The sequence below is a fragment of the Trachemys scripta genome, chromosome 2, assembly GCF_013100865.1.
Source record: "Trachemys scripta elegans isolate TJP31775 chromosome 2, CAS_Tse_1.0, whole genome shotgun sequence".
In the NCBI taxonomy this organism is placed as follows: domain Eukaryota; kingdom Metazoa; phylum Chordata; order Testudines; family Emydidae; genus Trachemys; species Trachemys scripta.
Genome location: NC_048299.1, coordinates 21,682,891 through 21,703,560, shown reverse-complemented (window position 1 = coordinate 21,703,560; position 20,670 = coordinate 21,682,891). Strand labels below are relative to the sequence as shown.

At 41.5% G+C, this 20,670-nt stretch overlaps 1 protein-coding gene across 11 annotated transcripts in view; it reads left to right on the top strand.

Annotated features, from left to right (window-relative positions):
- Positions 1-20,670, top strand: part of DIP2C (disco interacting protein 2 homolog C) — a 460,741-nt gene that overhangs the window by 385,840 nt on the left and 54,231 nt on the right. For all 11 annotated transcript variants that reach the window (XM_034760039.1, XM_034760043.1, XM_034760042.1 and 8 more), the window contains 8 exons: positions 1,904-2,105; positions 3,751-3,860; positions 5,154-5,234; positions 8,404-8,527; positions 9,687-9,808; positions 13,420-13,531; positions 13,662-13,771; positions 14,058-14,188. In XM_034760039.1, coding sequence (XP_034615930.1) covers positions 1,904-2,105; positions 3,751-3,860; positions 5,154-5,234; positions 8,404-8,527; positions 9,687-9,808; positions 13,420-13,531; positions 13,662-13,771; positions 14,058-14,188 — 992 coding nt within the window. The remainder of the gene's footprint in view (positions 1-1,903; positions 2,106-3,750; positions 3,861-5,153; positions 5,235-8,403; positions 8,528-9,686; positions 9,809-13,419; positions 13,532-13,661; positions 13,772-14,057; positions 14,189-20,670) is intronic.

The following is a 20,670-nucleotide window of genomic DNA, read 5'->3' as shown; positions in this document are numbered from 1 at the left end:
GCCTTCTGATCTGTTCTTCAGAATTCCACATTGCATATCATTACGTACAACAGCTACACCAATGCACTACACCAACAAGCAAGGAGGCACACGCTTGTCTCCCATCTCTTAGGAAGCTGTCAAGCTCTGGACATGTGCCACCAACAGAGGAAAAGCCCAGTGATTCTTTGTCTCTTGGGAGTCATCAATGAGCAGATGGACTTCCTAAGCAGACAACCCATGATCAATCACAAGTGGCCCCTGCAAAGATCCGTCATAGAGCTTATGTTCCATCATGGGGGAAGGGAGAGGGTTCCCGTAATAGACCTGTTTGCCACCCAGGGCAAAGTCAGATGTCAAATTCTGTTACAGAGGGGTCATGAGCCAGGGCACATTGCCCATCTTCCTTCTGCACTGGAGTCCAGGCCTAACTTGTCTTTCTACAGGATGATTTCCAAAATAAAGATCATTCTCATGGTTCTGTAGTGGCCCAGGCAGTTTTGCCTGACAGACCTGCTGCAGATGTTCATTCTGACATCGATCCAGCTCTGACTGTCCAGACCTGATCTCACAGCATCATTGCCAGATACTCCAACCAGATCTGAAGTCCATGTACCTGATGACTTGTACATTGGTTGGTTAAATACCATGAACAGGGACTTATCCACCAGTCAGAGAACCTGCTCCTACCTGAGACCTCAACACCCTTCTCTCAAGACTCCTGGGGACACTTTTCAAACCCCTTACAGAGGGCTCCTCTCTCTTTATCTTGCTATCTCTTTAGCCAAGAGAGCTACAAATATTTATGGCTGACCATCCTTATACAATGTTTCAGAGGGATAAAGTGGTGTTCAGTAATCTCCAAGTTTCATCTGAACTGATAAATTTGCCTGTCTCCTTCCTAAAACCCATCTCTTTGTTTGGAAAGAAGTTGTCATATACACTAGACATTTCCAGAGCCGTACTTTACTACATTGTCAGAATAAATCCATTCAGACTGTATGGATTTCAGTTATTCCTGACTGTAGCCACCTGTTCCAAGGGCTAAGCCATCTCATCACACAGGATAGCTAAATGGATAACACAATGAGCCGAAACTTCCTAACTGATTTTAAAGGGATGCAGTCAACTTTAATCACACTTTTCTCTGAAAAATATGTACTTACTGTTTTTTTTCAAGCAATCTCTAAAGTAAAAGGCTACAGAAGAGAATACTTCTATTTTTCAGTTTTGCCTTGTGCATTTGACAGCACTTTGTAGAAAGCCTGTCTCATAGTTTCCCCTGTATATTCTGTCAGTTTCCCTTCTTATTGAGGATCATTTCACGTAGTGATCAGGGAGAGATTAAATCTTTAACAAGCTTTTTTTCCCTTTTGATTTAAATTCCAGAAATTAACAGGGAAGTTCAGAGGCAGGAGTGGCACTTGACACTGCTTTTAGATACTTCTGAAGTTGATTAGATTTTAAGTTGATAGTGTCCCTTTTAGCAATAGCATTAAAAGCACACACCAATTAAAATCAGATTTGCCTGTGAACCGTGTCTGCCTGTGCTTTAGTTAGTAGATCACCTGTAGTGAATTACTGCTAGAACATAGTTATGGCGAGAGCCAGGCACATCAGCCCAAACCTATATGAAATTCACCAGGGTTTTAATTGATGTTCATCTATTTATGTTGGGCTTTTTTTTAACCATCTAGGTTTTTAAATGGTTATAACAAACAGTGGTGAAATAAATTTCCTTTCATATGCACTCAGTGAAGAGTACCTCTCCTCCTCTGATATTGCTGAAAAATGTGTTTACAGTGGCAGGTAATTGCTAGATTATCTTCTGCACCAGTTTAGAGAACCAAATGAATACTGTTGTGCTCGTAAGTGCAGTGATTAGCCTTACTTCATTCACTTCACCTTCTTGATTTATTTCTAGGCTATTGACAGTATCCATCAAGTGGGTGTTTACTGCTTAGCACTGGTACCAGCAAACACGCTCCCTAAGACCCCTTTAGGCGGCATACACTTATCAGAAACCAAACAACTTTTTTTGGAAGGCTCGTTGCATCCCTGTAACGTATTGATGTGCCCACATACCTGTGTAACAAACCTGCCTAAACCACGACAAAAACAGCCAGGTAAGCTGAGAAGTGGCATAAGCCACTATGTTTGTGATAGTCTATGTTTGTAATGTTCTACGCGATAATATCAATAGGAGCTCAGGGGTCTCACCCCCTTATAGATTCAGTTACATGATTTGAACTGTGAACAGTTTCACCCTCCTAAAAATACTTCGAATGAAAATGGCTCTATAACAGACTACACTGAGAAATATAGAAAGACTTTGGGTTGAATAAATACTCAGTCTGTTGACTCAAGCCCAATAAACAGTTACCTCACTAACAGGGATGTGACCACACTGCAAAATTGAATCTGAATCCAGATTTTGAACTCACGTAGTTGGAGAGGTGTCTGGATCTGTGGCTCCAGTTTGGCCCCTCTCAACATACTAGTTACTAAGCACTAGTGATTTTGCACAAACAAAATACCATGGCACTCTCCTTCAGTGCCTGAAACTTAGGGGTCGTCCATTATAGAACCTAGAGAATATTTGCAATAACATTTCCCGTGTTTCTCTAATATACCACTCTTGGACAAATGCTTGAGAACATAAAGAAAGTAATTGAGCCTTGTAAAGGTATTATAAAAATGAAATGTCAGAGACTGATAGTGGCTTGTCAAGGAAATGATAGTAATAGGAGATGCCGGCTAGCTGTAAACTTCCGTCTGGCAGGTTCATGTTGCCACATTCCAGATAATTTAAATACTGTGTGTTCCTGAACAGAGGGTTTTGTCTGGATGTGATGTGTTCAGCCTCAGTGGATGGTAAAGGGGAGGCCAGGAAGAGAGGAGATCTCTGGGGTATTTTGCTTTTGTTTTTCATGCAAAATAACTAAGAACCACAGTGCATATTCCAACATGGGCATAGGTATGTTTTTGTGGCTCTTCCTTTGGGCAAAGTTTTGGACTTCTTTGCCCTAGTGCAAGCTTGTCACACATGGTACTTCATCAGCAATCAACACCTAAAAGCACAAAGCGAAAATACTACTACATTGGTAACTGCAATGGCAACATTTATCAGAAGTATATAGTCTCCAATTTGCAATAGTTGGCATAACGTCAGTGAAAGCCAGCTTGTATGTGAAATGTTAGTGGTAATATGTTCCTTTCTTGTAAACTTGACTTCACTTTCTCCAATCTATTCAATGTATTTAATCAAGGGTTCTCAAATACTTTCATAGTGTGAACCATCTACCCTCCCAGTCCTGATCACTTACAAACACCTACAACACCTGCTTATATGGAAAAGAAATAGTAGAAAAATATTAATGCATTTTAGTTTGTTCTAGTGCAGCTTACTAACTGAAAATAAGGGGCAGGGGGGGCAGCTAGAAATATGGAGTGGCCAAGTCTCTGCAGGCCACAATTGGCCCATTGACCACAGTTTGAAAATATATATATAATTTTAAAACTGTATACCTATTGCTTCAGCAATGGATCTCTTTGGAAATGCATGAAATTTCATGGGTTTCATTGCTTTTATGGTTTTTACAATTTACATACCTTAAACATGGACTGAACTGTTAGGATATTCTCAAAATGTTGTTCACTGAAGTTGGTAATGGGAAAAACTTCACCTGATGCAAGAGAAGGGATAATGAGAATTCTCAACTATAGGCCTAATATTTTTATTGTATTTAGCATGTTTCTAATACATTCTAGAAATTGGCCCTGCCTCTGTGATGGTGGGGAACCTGGTCTCTGGAAAAAGAATTGCTCAGGCTAGTGGCAGAGATCTGGGACAGATAGAAGACAACGATCAGGCCAGAAAGGTAAGTTAAATCTTTCCAAATACATCTTGTATGTGATTTAAATTCAGTATCTGTACTGTTGCAAATATAATAGCTTAACTTTTTTGTATTGTTATCCCATAGTTGTTGGCTTAGTTGGAATAAAAATTTGAGTTCTAGAATAGATATGAGGAAGGGATTCCCTACATTATTTTTTTAACATGTCTACCTTCATTTCGAAATTTTAACTTGGATTGATGTACTGTGTGAAGTGTTAACTTTCTAGTGTTTCTGTTATAAGTGCTCCTGTACTGGTTTTTTATTATTTCAAGTGGAGTCTAGGAAGTTCATTTGGTAGATATGCTCTTGATCTTGAGTTTTGTTGTTTAAGTTCCGTTAAATTTATTGCATTTCCACTCTAGTCTTCTCAGTGGAGAGAGTAATTATTAGAGAGACGAGTTGGGTAGGGTGACCAGATGTCCCGATTTTATAGGGACAGTCCCGATTTTGGGGGCTTTTTCTTATATAGGCACCTATTACCCCCCCACCCCATCCCGATTTTTACACTTGCTAACTGGTCACCCTAAAGTTGGACGAGGTAATATCTTTTATTGGACCAACTTCTGTTGGTAAGAGAGAGTAGCTTAAAGCTCTTCTTTACAACTGGGAAAGGGACTCAGAGTGTCACAGCTAAATAAAAGGTGGAACAGATTGTTTAGCATATGTAATGAACCCTCCTTGTAAGAGACCATTCAAAATGAAGTATCAGGGGGTGGCAGTGTTAGTCTGTATCTACAAAAACAACAAGGAGTCTGATGGCACCTTAAAGACTAACAGATTTATTTGGGCATAAGCTTTCATGGGTAAAAACCTCACTTCTTCAGATGAAGTGGCCAGTTAACACCTCTGCAGTCATAGGACAAAATAGGTAATTATTGTGAGATGGCAAACATACAAACATTAGTGTTTTTTAAAAGTAAGTTAGGGAGGGAGGAGCATTAGAAGTAACTTTGAAACTAGAGCCAGGCTTAGATCCAGAGATACTATTCAGAACTAACTTATTGCTTTGAAAGTGCACTGAGTAAATCATACTTCAAGCAGTAATCTTAGACTTCTAAACAGGTCTGCACAATTCAGCAAGAGCATGTTGCCCTAAAGATGAATGATGCTGACAACATTCAGCAATTTACTGGTTACCGATGTTGATGTATGAACATATCAAATAGAAGCAAGAATGGGGTGTATAAAGTGGAAATAAGAAATTGCTTCCTATTTTTAAGAAAATTAAGAAAAAAATCCATAAAGTATCATGATTATCACTCTGTTTTGTTTTAGTTCCTATTCCTCTCAGAAGTTTTACAGTGGAGAGCTCAAACCACTCCTGACCATGTGCTTTACACGCTACTTAACTGTAGGGTAAGAAATTCAGGCGATTACTTTAAAAAGTTACCTTGTGGAGAAATGCACGCTGAGAGACAAACTGCATCAGCTTGCACCAAGACTGTATGTGGCTCAATCTTCAGATATTTCTGTTTGCATTAATGTTTAGCTGCTGTATTTACTACTCACTCGTGGGGGAAGAACAGAGAATTATCGCAAGTCATTATCAAATGTGTGCTCTCTGCTATGTTACATACCCACCTTTGTATATTCCTACCCCATGAATTCACACTTGCCGGGAGTGTTGACAAGGCAGAATATTTACATTCCAGTAGAGGGAGGCGTAATTCTTGATGTTGCTCAGCAGTCTTTCTGCTCAGTTAAAGGAATTGTTCTGACTGTCCTAAGAGACCATGAATTCTTCCTTAGCTGAAATAGTGAATATTGGGTATGAGATTAGGCCTTCCAGGGAAAATGGAGGAGGGGGAGATGTAGAGGGAAATGGATCAGGACTCCAAAGGCTGTAAAGGACCTCTAATAAATTAATCTGCATGCTTATGAGATAAGTATGGTTTAATTTTAAAGCATTTAATTAGTCATCAAAACCAGATTGTATGCTTCTGTGCCACAGAACTGTATTGGTCCATAGTATAAAATTAGAGTTTTTCTAGGATTAGAAGATTATGTGATTACTGTATATACTAGACCTCTGCCCTACATGTTTACAAAGTGCCCTCCTGTCTATTATATTGATATCAAAATGCTGTTCAAGATTAGAGTGGTCACCCTTAATCTTGCTTGTTTTTCTTTAGATAACTAGCTAGTGTTATGGTGAGGGAGCTTTAATTAGTTACTTATGGCAAATAGAGAGCTTCTGAGATCAAGCTACCACTGTGCCTCCCAGGCAGAATTTGACCCTGGAGATTGTTTTCTGTTTTATCTTCAGAGTAAGGGCTTGTCTTCACTACCAGGGTAAGTCGACCTAAGTTATGCTACTCCAGCTACGTAAATAACGTAGCTGGAGTCGATGTAGTTTAGCTCGACTTAGCTCGGCTTCTTCATTGCCTTGAGTCGACAGAAGATGCTCTCCGGTTGACTTCCCTTACTCTTCTCGGAGAGCTAGAGTACCGAGGTTGACCGGGGAGCACTCTGCCATCGATTTAGCGCGTCTTCACCAGACCCGCTAAATTGATCCCTGCTGCATCGATTGCAGTAGCGTAGATATCCCTGTAGTGGAGACCAGCCTAAGAAACAAGTACATCATGGATGAGAGAGACTGATTCTGATGAACACATTCCCTCACACTGATTAAATCAGACTATTGAAGTCAGACCTTAAGTAACATGCTCTGCCTGTCTTGGGAAAACAGTAGGAAGAGCAACCAGCCGGTAGGAAACACAGTGAGGAAAATGAATTTGATAATGATAAAATAGTTTATCATTCCTTCTATGTGAAATCAATTGAATTGTGAATCTCGATTGCTCTGTTAAATTTTTAAATCTGCTCAGTTTACTGTACAGTTGTCTCGGTAACATTTGTTTTACATTTTTGGAAGTAAATAAATATTGTGTTTGTGTGCGAGATGTTTATGGTGAATAATAATTCATTTCTTACCAATCAAGCAAAATGCATGTGTTCCCTCAACTCTTCTTGAAATAGAACCCCCTGTTGCTTTCCTTCATAATAAGGACACTGAAAGGATATTTTTACAGGTCATTTTTTGACTTATTGTTTATCTTATAACCCAGTAGAAGCCTGAAATGTCAATGTTTCCTTACCACTCTTTTTTTTTCTTCTTCTCAATTTCTTCAGCTTCTCTGTTTTTTAAGTGAAGTTAGTGCTTGTGAAAGGGGCCACATATGACAGTACTGGAAACTGAAATCCTCTTTCTCCAAAGAACAGGTACAGCACAGGCGGTAGCAGTGCAGGCCTTCCCCACGCTGCCTCATCAATTTATCTCAGCCCAGGCCTAGAGAGACCACCTCTAGGGAAGTTCAGTCTCTTTTCTCGCTCACTGTTAGGCTTCTCTGATGAGACTGCCAGCAAGAGTGTGCATTGTGGTGGTCATTTTTGTGATATAGACCCATTAGGGGCTATGCCAAAAACAGAAAACTCAGCCAGTGTAGACCACTACAGTCTGATAGCCCCATGTCAGTAGTGACCCAAAGTTAACTTCTATAAGAACAGGTCATTTGTTCAGGTGAGAGGCTGCATAGCCTAGTACCTCTTCCTGAGCTATCTTTCCCCCCATCCCACATGCCTAGTCTGTCACCCATGTGCAAATAAATCACTTTCTTTCCTATTTGGTTTATATGCATATGCATTTTTGTTCATAACTTATCTCTTTCCCCTCGCATGTGTTTTCTTTCCTTCTGGCTTGTGTCTCTTGTCTTCTAATAAGTGCTTCTAATGTGCCATCTGGCTTAATTCCAGTGTGCAGACAGTGAAGTTAAGTTTATAGGAGTACTCTTCTGAGACTCTGGTTACGTGTACACTGCAAAAAAACCCAACAACCCCCAAACAAACAAAAAAACAGCACCGAGTCTCAGAGCCCAGGATCGTGCTACAGGGCTAAAAATAGCAGAGTAGACATTCCTGCTCAGGCTGGAGCCAGGGCTCTGAGCCCACCTTTCCCTTCGCCAGGTTTCAGAGCCCAAGCTCCAGCCCGAGCAGAATGAGTGAGCTACTACTTTTAGCCCTGTAGCGTGAGACCTGTGGGCCTAAGTCAGTTGACTCAGGCTCTGAGACTTGCTGCTGTGGGCGTTTTTCCCCCCAGTGTAGACGTACCCTTACTCATCAGACTACTGCAGAATTTTTGCAAAAATGTGCTTTACTGCCTGCATGTGGGAACAGAGCAGGTATAACAAAGGGAAGCAGTGCTGATTATATGGTCATGATATTACATTGTAACTGATATATCCTTAAGGTGAGTGATTAAATCATTGCTTTGGGAGAAGTGTATGGCGATTGGGGGTGGGACGTATTCACATCCTTGACAAAATTCCTTTAATTTTCTCCAGCTGCAGTTTGGTATGAGACTGAAGGCTTTCCTATTAAACTGTGTGGCTATTGACAATCTCTCTCTTTTTTTTTTTTTTAAACATCCTGAAGAAAGCCTTCAATCAGTAATTTATCAGTTGGGGAAGGAATACTAGAACTCAACCTACAACCTATTCTTCTGACACTAACTTATTTCAATATGCAGGGAACAATAGCCAATTCCCTAACCTGTGCCCAGCTACATAAACGAGCAGAGAAGATAGCAGTCATGCTGATGGAAAGGGGACACTTACAAGATGGAGACCATGTGGCTTTGGTCTACCCACCAGGTAAAGAACTTGTATCGTGAGGACCCTAAAAGTTCTGACTTTGCTGTTTTTGTTAGAGGACTTTGGAAAAATAAGTCACAGCCATATGTCTAAGCAGTGGTACAAGTAGAATTTATTTCTTACCAGTACGTTGCGCATAGGCAATTCATGGGAGGGACACAAAGCTAAAGGGGGGGCATGTGACCTCCCCACTTGACCCCCCCCCATGTAACTCTTCCCCGCCCCCACCCGGGGTCCCCGCGCTCTCTCTGTCCCCTCCCCATCCCACGTTACTGAGGGCGGGCTCTGTCCTCCCGCTGCGCCAGATACAGACTTCTGAACCACAGGGCTCTCTAGAACCGCAGTGGCAAAAGGAGCAGAACGTGGGGCCGCTGCTCCCAGGAGCCAGAGCCTCACACCGGCAGTTCCTCCAGCGCAGCTGTATTGGTTCTGCCCCCAGCCCCTCCCCTGCCCCAGCCCTGTCCTCCGGCTGGGCTGTACAGACCCCAGACAGGAGATGCAGCTGCGTGGAAGGGCTGGGGGTGGGGCTGGGGGTGGTACAGCCACACTGGAGGAGCTGCTGGCGTGGGGCTACCCAGCAGCCCCACGTTCTGCTCCTTTGTATTTCCGGTACAGCATACTGGCAATAAATATCTTAATAGTATGGCAGACTGGACTGCCCTACTTGCACCACTGTGTCTAAGGTAAAATGGGGTGGGAGGAAGCAGAAGGTACTTTTTAAACAAAACTTTGAGGGTCTCCTTAAGCACACAGGAGAAGTGAAGAACACAGCCCCTCGTGCTCTTTGTGTTGAAATTTTCCTTTAAAATGCTGTTTTGTTTGTAAATTTAAATTGGATAGCCTATTTAATCAACAGTAATTAAGCGTCTTCACTGATAAATTGGTGATAATAAAACTGAGCAATTCATTTGAGTGATGACATGTAGTTTAAACTTTTGGGCCTTCTTCGGTATTTCATGCGTAAAAGAACAGCACAAATGAAAGTAATCAGTGAAGCTTAACAAATACTGACAAGGGACTGAAAGAGAAGTCTGTTAAAGAGCTTAGTTGCTCATTTAACCTTCTAAGTTACTTCAAAGTAGTATTTATGCTGACATGGGTATCTGTGATTAAATTATTTGATTTTCAAGTGAGGATTTTTGTTTTGTTCTTCATGCAGGAATAGACCTGATTGCAGCATTTTATGGTTGCCTGTATGCGGGCTGTGTGCCAATAACCGTTCGACCTCCACATCCACAGAACATCGCAACAACATTACCTACAGTGAAAATGATTGTGGAGGTGAGCAGACATCTGGAAATCCGCAAGCAGTCTAAACAGGCAGTGGACTAAATATAGAAAATTGAAGTGCTCTTTAGAAGTTTTTCCGTCAAAGTTAGGAAAAGGCTACAGGTTTTATACCATGGGTTCAAACTTCATGTCACAGGACCTGATCCTGTACAGTACCACAAAGTCAAGGGGAGCAGGGAATGTTCAACACTGCTTGAAAGCATGCAGCACTCACACTGTCACAATCAGATGAGAGCGCATTTACAACCACTTCTTTCAAAGACCCGTGTAGACATGTTTTCCAGCATATGACTCTAAATCAGGTATCTCAGGATTATTGATATTATTATTTACACTGACCTAGCTTAACTGTTTCAGGTTAAACAGTTAAAGTTGTTTAATGTAAACTGTTTTCAGCCAAGCGGTATCTGAAACTCCTGCACCATGTAGTTTTTTTTACATATTTGTAAAAGCCTTTTACAAATGTATGGTTACAAGTTGAGTTAGCGGCTCTTAAACTGACTGGGGAGTAACAGTTTAGGAGTTACATTGTGGCAGGCTTTTACCCAGAGGGGGATGACATGGATTTTTTTGTTTGTTTGTCTTTTAGTCTTAGTTGATTTTTGTTCTTTGTTGCACTGATATTGCATTGACCACATTGGTGCAGGAAGAGTATGTAGGTTGGCCTCTTATGTCTGATGTTGTTTTCTACTTTATTAAATGGCACTCTAGTTCTCTAACTCTCTGACAAGTAATCCCACATGTAGAGCCCTTGCAGATAGAAAATTTGTATCCGCATCTGATCCGTGATCTGCAAACAGAGTCCCCAGATATAAAGCGGAGATCTACAGATTTGCAGGGCTCTAGGTATAAAATTTGGATCCACATTCATCCTCAATCTGAAAACATGGTCTGCGGATATCCACAAATTTGCAAGGCTCGACCCATTTAAAGTTAATGGGACCACTTACAAAGTAAGATGCTATTCAGTATGAATGCGGGTGTTAGAATCTGGCCTGCTATCAGCAGATTAAGGGACCATTATTATTTATTATAGTAATGGCCTTGTGTTCTCTTAAGATGTTTTAAAAGTGAGTATATGTAGTAACACTTCAGTGATTCCTCAGTCTCTGATAGCCAAGATTGGCCAGGAGGGCTGCTAGGGCATGTCTGTCTGGCAAACCTTCAGGTGGATCTAAGCTGTCTCATGATCATTTAGGTCTTTTCAACAGACTAACTTTTTAAATAAAGATTGAAAAATTGCCAGCCCTACTAATGACAGTTGAGAGCTGAATTTGGCCCATAGAACTGTGCTTTGCAGATGCCAACAGAGTATTCAAAGTAATCAAACATTACTGTGATCTAACTATATTGTGGCTAGAGTTCTAAAAGACTATGGACCAGACTGTGCTCTAATTGGATGGGGGAAACCCAAGCAGGGTGGCAGGAAATGGATATTGTCCCATCCAAATTGAGGTGGGTTTGCTGCCCATCCATCAGGGAACTAGCCATAAGTCCAGCTCCCCAAATTTGATGTCTCTTGGGACACCCGCAGGGGTCAGAGCTTCTCCACTCTTTCCGGATTTCCTGGCTAACATAACAGGGTTCCTGAAATACCCAGCTGCCGTTCTATTTTCCCTCATTCAATGCTTACACTTTGGCCCAGCCTATACAAGGTAGTACTGAGTGAGTGAACATTATCTTGGCTTGGGATACCATGTTACATGTTGTGAGTGAGCGATACTGTCAGGAGCCCTGCCGCCACCCTTCTCCACTCTGAGCCTGATCTGCACTAAGTGTCCACAGAGAGAGTTCATGAGATCTTAGGAGGTGGAGGAGTCTATAATGTGGAATCTGTTCCTCCGTGTCCCACATGCACATGTTGTCAGCCCTGGGACGTAGTGTGCTGCAGTGCTTCTCACCCAGTCATACATCTACGCCTGGGGTACGCAGGGGTCTTCCAGGAGGTACATCAACTCATCTAGTTATTAGCCTGGTTTTACAACAGGCTACATGAAAAGCGCTAGCGAAGTCAGCACAAACTAAAATTTTGTACAGGCAAGGACTTGTTTATACTGCTCTGTATACTACACACTGAAATGTAAGTACAGTATTTATATTTCAATTGATTTCTTTTATAATTATATGGTTAAACATGAGAAAGGAAGCAATTTTTCAGTAATAGTGTGCTGTGACACTTTTGTATTTTTATGTCTGATTTTGTAAGCAAGTAGTTTCTAAGTGAGGTGAAACTTGGGGGTGCACAAGAGAAATCAGACTCCTGAAAGGGGTACAGTAGTCTGGAAAGGTTGAGAGCCACTGGTGTGATCAGTATGATTACTGCTGATAGCTGCTAATTTCCTCAGCTCACGTGGTAGAACTTTTTGCATATGAGGCTGAAAATGTGGGGTTCAAGGATTGATTTCCTCATGTTGACAAAAGGTGGGAGTTAAATGTTCCAGTTAAATGATCCAAACTGTCTCTTTGGGACCGAAATGGGAAAGTATTTGTACTAAGTTCAGTGCTAGAGTAACTCACAGTGAGTCATTCTCAGTTTGGGATTTTTCAGTCGCCTTTTTCTGCATGCTGGAGGCCTGAATAAGGATATCAGTTCTGCTAACAGTATTGACAGTAGTGCACAGAATGGTTATTACTTTGCACAGGTGTGGGGGATAACAGCTTAAGGTGCAGTGGAACCAAAAGTGGCTGAGATTCCACAAAGAATACATTCATTAGGAATGCTTTCACTTACTTGACTTCTCTTCACAGCCCCTCAAAGAGTGGGAAAGAAAGGAAAAGTGCTTTGTTTTACATTGTTTCTGTGCTGTGATTTAAAATGTTCAGTAATGTATTGGGGCTTTTGTATAAATACACTATATTAAATACTTGTTCAAACAGTATCACGTTTTCTTTACGTAATGTATTTGGTAAAATAACTGCCCATTCTCAAACACAGAGAATCCTCCAACATATGTAAATCTAAAATCCTCTAGAGCCTAAAATCAAGCGTAGGCAAAGAGGAGATGGTAAACTGACTTTGTCACTTGAGAAATAACTGCTCTAGAGCTACTGTTTAAAATACCAGAACTCTCTGAAATGGAGCCCGTGTTAAGTCTCCAGTGGTCCTGCAGCGAATCCTGTTTGTTTGATTTAGTGGAGAAATCATGGATATGTGGCTAGCACACAGTTATTGATTTAATATGGTGAAACCACTGGAGCATTGCAAATGTAAAGTTGGGTTTTCATTTTATTAAAATATTCGTATAAACAAACACGTATTGCCTTCACTTAGGGAATATTCTTGTCATAACCTTCACTACAGGTTTCCCAGGATGATGATGTGTAGGAAAACGTGTGATTTTTCCCTATTAATGCACCATTAATTTCAATGTAACAATTTGCTGCAAAGTGCAATTATTATTTGGTCTTGTAAAAGTCCTGTATACCCGCTGAAATTTCAGAGGTCTGCCTTTTTTGACATATGTTCCTGTCTCCTAATCACAGGAAATAAGACTGGTAAACTTACATACATACATACCCTGTTGTAATATAAATCATGGTCTTACTCAGTTTTACATGTGAAGTAATTAGTGTTCTGTTTCCTTTTTTTGTTAAACTCCCAGGTGAGTCGCTCTGCCTGTTTAATGACTACACAATTAATATGTAAATTGTTACGGTCACGAGAGGCGGCAGCAGCAGTGGATGTCAGAACGTGGCCTCCTGTACTAGATACAGGTAAGTAAGTATTAAAGCTAGAGCTGCCCTGTCTTGTTTTACAGTTGAACTTGTCATGGTTTAGCGATTCATGCAGCAAACTGCCTGTCATTAAAATAAGATGCACGTTTTCATTTTTTATTTATTCTAGATGACTTGCCAAAGAAGCGGCCTGCTCAAATCTACAAACCTTCTAACCCTGACACACTGGCTTATCTTGATTTTAGTGTGTCCACAACTGGAATGCTAGCTGGGGTAAAGGTAGGAATTTCACACTAAAAACAAATGTTCTTGTCATGTATGTAACCAAACAATTTGGGTACATATACAATCATATTTCATTGTAGTCTGGAAGATTCTAAAAAATTTTGTGGTGTTTAAGAATTACAGGGTATGTTAGTGATGAAAACACACAGGGAACTAAAACCCATTTACTTGTGTTGTTTTAACACGAATTCCTCTTACTGATTTAAGGAATGGCAGTGGTTTGGGAATGAACCTGCAGAACAGCATAGTTTATCATTTTAATTACTGTCTTGTCTTCCAGATGTCCCATGCAGCCACTAGTGCCTTTTGTCGTTCTATTAAGCTGCAGTGTGAGCTTTACCCCTCTAGAGAAGTAGCTATCTGTTTGGACCCTTACTGTGGACTTGGGTTTGTCCTCTGGTGCCTCTGCAGGTGAGATGTCTCTTCAGACTTTTAAAATCTCATTTCCATTGTACCATAAAACAAAAGAGCAAGCTGACTTGAGTAATGGGAAGATGGTGGAGAACAATTAATACCTTTGTAACTAACACAGGCAATTGAAATTGCCAGAAGTTATGTAGAGAATACATTTCATTATACTCAGATGTGGTTTCAGATATTTAGAGTTTCTCACTTGCCCTCCTTCCCTCTGCTTATGAGTCATCTATTGATAGGCTCTTGTTAGATTTATTTACTGAGAGATAGTACTCCAATGGAATTTCATTGAGAAGGTGCTGTCATCTTGTCTTTTTATTTTGTAAGCACAAGTTTTCCTTGGAGCATTTTAGGACGTCTCCATTTGGGACCTATTTAATTTTGAATTTTAAAGGTACATAAAGATGCATTTGATAATAGAGAGATTTTTGATTGGCAATAATAAAGCTGGCTGAAAAGCAGCAAAATATTTTCACAAAAAATGTTGAAATTTTATTAGCTGTAGTTAGTGGGGTGTTTATAACTTAGTTAACAGTTTTGTGGATTTCTGTACTCTAGGGATGGTGTAATGTGGCAGTAAAAGCATTCTCAATAACTTTTAGCTTTACTTTAAGACATGTAGGTAGATGTAAATGAAAAACTTTATAGAAGAAAATTGAAAACATGGTACAGGGAAGATCTATGAAAAAGTAGCTGGAATCATTCTTTAGTAAGAAATGATAGAGCCTAGAATTATTATGTTTTGACACATTTCACTGAAAGTGCAGTGTTACTGTTTTAAAACCGTGCTGAAATTAAGGTAACTTAAGGCATTACAAATGATATAGTCTTACATAAATGTTTTTATTGAAATTATAATTAAAAGTGAACATCCTATTGGAATCAACACTTTGTTTAGATGCTTGGAGCAGTAAAAAATAAATAAATAAAAGTTAACGGTACAGGGACTTGTCTTGCACCAGATAATTATGATTTATGAGATGCATAAACCATGTGCTTGTTAGACTTCAAGCACGTTATCTTAGCATAAGATCCACTTACAGCCGCAGAGATAGTTCTCTTATTAACCTTTTGGGAAAAAACAGCAATTGGAAAATATTTTTAAAAAATGATTTGTTCTGATTTAAGAGTGTTGCAATTACTATATTATAATCTGGAACTGATACACTGGGAATCATAGTACTGTAACATTAACTGTTCTGGTATAAAGCAACAGAAGGCATTTATCGGAGCTTGGACAATGAAAAATCAATGAGTCACTTTCGCATTCAGGTTTTTAGAGTGGCAGCATTTTGGTTTCAACAAACCTTGTTTGTTTAAAAACAAAGTGTAGAAACAATTTTTGTTGAGTCTTGCCTTTAACAAGTTTGTTTTTACAAAATGCAAATCTTGGGCTAAATGTAAGCTGAAACAGTTCCTTTAGTTCAGGCCACCGCCATTCCCAAATAGGACATGTCTTTGCTTGGAGCTGTGGGTGTGATTCCCAACTCAAGGAGAGACACTCACACTTGCTGTCCTCAAGCTAGCATTCAAAAAAACCTGAAACCTGTCAGAAAAAGAGTGTAACCTCAGAAGCTACACTCCCAAGTTACATACCTGTCCAAGTCCTAGCACGTACTCGAGGCAGCTAGATCATCCTGCAGCTTGCGCTGCCATGGCTGCACTCTTAAGGTCCATACCTTAAAATGTTATCCTAGCCTAGTCTTTTTGTGTGTGTGGTTTTTCTTTTCTTTCTTTTACGGGATCCAGTGTATTTGTTGGTTTAAACGATAATTGCTCTGATCTCTTATTTCAAGGTCTACAAAGGGGCTAGAGCTGAAGAAAAATCCCTTTGCAGGAAATTTTGATATTTCAACATCTTGTTTTCATCCCCAATTGGTACAGAACTTCAAATTATTTTAACTTTTTTGCTAAGCAAAAAGTTCGTAAAAAGTGTAGCCTTAGAATTGTTGAAACATTTTGTTTGCCTACTTTCTGTTGAAACTAAATATTTTGACATTCCGACACCAAAATGTTGAATATTGAGTCACCTCAACATTAATCTGTATCCGTGTGAACCATCACAGTTCCTCATGGGAGTTGTAGTTCATGTGTGCCTTGTGCCCTTATTCTCCCTGTCCAAACTGCATCTCCCAGGATATACCATAGTGGCTCAGGCAGTGGGGAGACTGCAGTACAAAATAGGGAGATACAATTGGACCCTGGGGCCAGGATAAGGGGGACAGATGAAAATTACAACTTCCATGAGACACCATGTCAGCTCAAACAGACGCAGATTAACGTTGACCTGACCAAAAAGGAAATACTTCCCAGTGCTGTTAACTCTCAGGAGTATTGTGATTTTTGGCCTGTGTTGGAGCCAGTCTTTCAATACATGAGTAGCTCCAACCCTCATGTAAGTTTCAGTCTTGCCCAGAGGAAACCCCCCTCTAATTGGCTGCCTTCCCCACTTGCCTGCCTTTTTAGGGAAGAGCAACCAATCAGATGCTCCTCCCTGCCTGCCCTTCTGGTCCTGAGAGAATTTGGATTCAGGACTGTGGGGAAAGGAGCAGCTAATACCATTTTCACAAGGGGGAAGGTTACAGAAAGTGGAAAGAGCCCAGCAGCTCAGGGCAGCTGTGCTTCCTCCTTCCCTTTCATCTTGTGACAAATGGGTCAGTCTGTTCCTCTCTCCATCACTGCAACACTAGGCTTGGGAAGGAGAAAAGGATCCTGCCTCAGCTGCCACTCCACACCTGGAAGAGAGGTGAAGACATCCTACAGCTCCAGAAGGAGCAGAGGTGCACAGAAGACAGAACAAGGAGTAATGGTCTCAAGTTGCAGTGGGGGAGGTCTAGGTTGGATATTAGGAAAAACTTATTCACTAGGAGGGTGGTGAAGCACTGGAATGGGTTACCTAGGGAGGTGTTGGAAGCTCCATCCTTAGAGGTTTTTAAGGTCAGGCTTGACAAAGCCCTGGCTGGGATGATTTAGTGATTGGTCCTGCTTTGAGCAGGGGGTTGGACTACATGACCTCCTGAGGTCCCTTCCAACCCTGATATTCTATGATTCTAGGAGCTGGGACACATGTGAGAACAGGAATTATGTATGGCTGGCTGTGCACAGTTGATGAGGGGCTGCTTAATTAACTGAAAGGTTGGGGGAGAGGCCGATTTGGGGCTGAAGACAGAACACAGAAATAATTATTAGAGTCTAGTTTGGGGAGAAGCTGGAAGCTCTGCATAATTAGGGCAGCATTTTATATAAAGCTCTGTAATTTGATCTCAGTTGGATCGTCCACTGAGAGCCAAAATCAGCTTACCCTACAAATTTGGGACTTGACATGCACACAGTGGGCAGGGGGGCTTCAAAAATGAAAAAGAAGAAGTGCAGTATAACCTCTCTCTACTCTTAAAAAACCTCATGATTTTCGGGGTCTGAGCTTTTGGGATTTGCCATACTGACTTTGCTTCAGTTTCCCTGATGGGCCATTGAACGGCGTCAGCAAAATTGATGTTTTCCTGCAGAAAACATTGATTTTTCTTTTGGAAACCACATTTTCTGTCAAACATTTTGATCCAAAAATTCATAATCAGCTCTAATAGATTATGTCTATGTTATATGTAGACAGCTGACCTGAGAAACCAGTGTGGTTCATTTTGCTGCGCAGACTTGACTTCCATCTCATACTAGTTGTTAGGAGTGAATGTCATTTTTAGGATGCTCTGTAGAAGCACTGCACAGCTCTTTAAGCATGCAGTTTACTCTTTGTAACTTAGGCCTGGTCCACACTAACCCCCCACTTCGGACTAAGGTACGCAAATTCAGCTACGTTAATAACGTAGCTGAATTCGAAGTACCTTAGTCCGAACTTACCGCGGGTCCAGACGCGGCAGGCAGGCTCCCCCGTCGATGCCGTGTACTCCTCTCGCCGAGCTGGAGTACCGGCATCGACGGCAAGCACTTCCGGGATCGATCCGGGATCAATTTATCGCGTCTAGACAAGACGTGATAAATCGATTCCAGAAGATCGATTGCCTGCCGCTGAACCAGGAAGTAAGTGTAGACCTACCCTTCCGTGTCAAAAGATGATTGTTACTTTTAACATGCCACCCTTTGCTTCTGGGGGATATCTGGATGTAAAATTAAATATACAGATTGTGCAGTCTATTGTTGTTGCCATTAACTACGCTACCACTTGCTATTCTAACATAGAGATTCGTGGTCAGCTCCTACTGTCTTTATTTTTTAAGGTTAAGGGGCTGCAAATGGTAGCAATTCATATTGGATACAGAGCACGCAGAGAAAATGGGCTCCTTTATGCAGTCTCTGAAATAAGAAACGCAACTTAACATTTAGAATTCAGTCACTTCAGCTATGCATATTTAATTCCTCCATTAACTAGGCCAAAAGAGGTATTCATTCTACAAACAACCAAAAACTAACCTCTTTTCCCCATCGTAGGTTCTTAGAAGTTATGCTGCCCTGCTTCGCTGTGACGCCCCAGAATGCAATATTCTGTGACGTCAAAGCTATTAAGGAAAGCCCACTGGAGCCAGCCCATTGGTAAGTCTGGAGTATATTGCATGGTTTTGCAAAGTTTGTTTTATTTTATGTCCTAAAGAGTATAAAATAATAACAAAAAGAAACCTTGCAAAGCAGAGCAATACATTCTTAAAAATGGGATTTACCAGCTTCTCTATAAACTGGCTGCATACTCCAGCAGGGTTTCCTTGGGATCTTTGTCACAGAATGATGCATCCTAGGCATGGCAGCAGAGTCATCAGGCCTATGTGAGTTCTCTAATCCAAAAGCTCTTCTTTTTAGCTGTTTGTGCTTACTTTTTCATGGGGGAATTCATGATGTGGTTTATTGATTTATTTATTTCATATTTTCCTTTGCAACTCTTGCCTTCCATTCTGAGAAGCTGACCCTACTATTTTGTTTTGCATTGCATTTTTAAATCTCTAAGTTATAATAGTTTTTTAAAAAGCAAACACTTTTCTCCAAATATAAAATCAAAACTAAATCCCATTAAACTACTTTCTGAACTTAAGATATCCCTGTCCTAATGTGTAGACCACCATTTATTGGAGTAGAGCCTATTACACTCCATGTTAAGAACGGTTGAATTTAAAACAGAAACAGAGGATAAAGCAGATATGAAATTTTTCCTGTATTTTGTGTTAGCTAAACTAAGCTAAGCCCTCTAGTAATTCTGCTTTAATTATCAAAATACGGAAGAGGGAGAGAGAGAGAGTGTGTGTGTGTGTGTGTGTGTGTGTGTGTGTGTGTGTTGATAAACCAAAATGATATAATAGTTAATTTTCTAAAACTGAGACTCTGCTAGTGCAGGTCAGTAACAATGTTTTAGTCCAGTTCTACAGTGCTAGAGATGCACTTCATTGCCATTTGGGTACAGGAATGGATTTAAATTGCAAATCAGGACCATAAGAACTGTATTTTTCCAGTCCACTAAGACCACATTCAGCGAATACAGCAGAGATGGGCAAACTACGGCGGGACCCTCCTGCCCGGCCTCTGAGCTCCTGGCCCGGGAGGCTAGCCCCTGCCCCACCCTTGCTGTTTCTCCTCCCCCGGAACCTCGGCTCACTGCACCACCGGTGCAATGCTCTGGGTGGCAGGGCTGCGAGCTCTTGCCTGACCCGGTGCTCTGTGCTGCGTGGTGGCATGGCTGGCTCCCGGTGCTCCAGGGAGCAGGGGGGGTTGGATAGAGGGCAGTTGAGTTTGGCGTGGTGGTCAGGGGGCGGGGTGTGGATAGGGGGTGGGGCAGTCAGAGGGTGGGGAACAGAGGGGTTGAATGGGGGCAGGTGTCCCGTGGGGGCAGTCAGGAAAGAGAGGGGGGTTGGATGGGGCAGCAGGGGGCAGTCAGGGGCAGGGGTTCCGGGGGAGGTCACGGGACAGGGAAAAGGGGTGGTTGGATGGGGCAGCAGTCCTGGGGAGGCCATCAAGGGACAGGGGATTGGATGGGGCAGGAGTCCCCCGGGGGGGGGCGTCAGGGGGCAAGAGGGGGGGGGGGGGCAGATGGGGGACGGGGGACAGGCCATGCCTAGCCGGCCCTCCATACAATTTCGGAAACCCGATGTGGCCCTCAAAAAGTTTGCCTGTCCCTGGAATACAATTTATGTATTCCAATAATGGAGTTATGATATGAATGTTTGTTTTGGAAGTGCAATGAGAGCTGCTTTCTTCTTGCGCACTTCCTGTCAGCCCTGAATGGGCAACTGGAGTAATTGATCAAGTAACTTCTACAGCAAAAGTGAGATCCTGCAAAGTTTCCTCTTAAACAAATGGATGTAGCTGTGGAAGAAGTGAACAAAAAACAATAGCTTCAAGGGGTGGAATTGCAACTTTCCAAACTGCAGCAGGAGAGGGACTATTTTCATCTACTACATTTTGTGGCCTAACTTGAAGATAAGCATTGGGGTGAAATTCTTGCCCCTGCCCCTTTATGGCGAATAAAAGGGCTGCAGCATCAT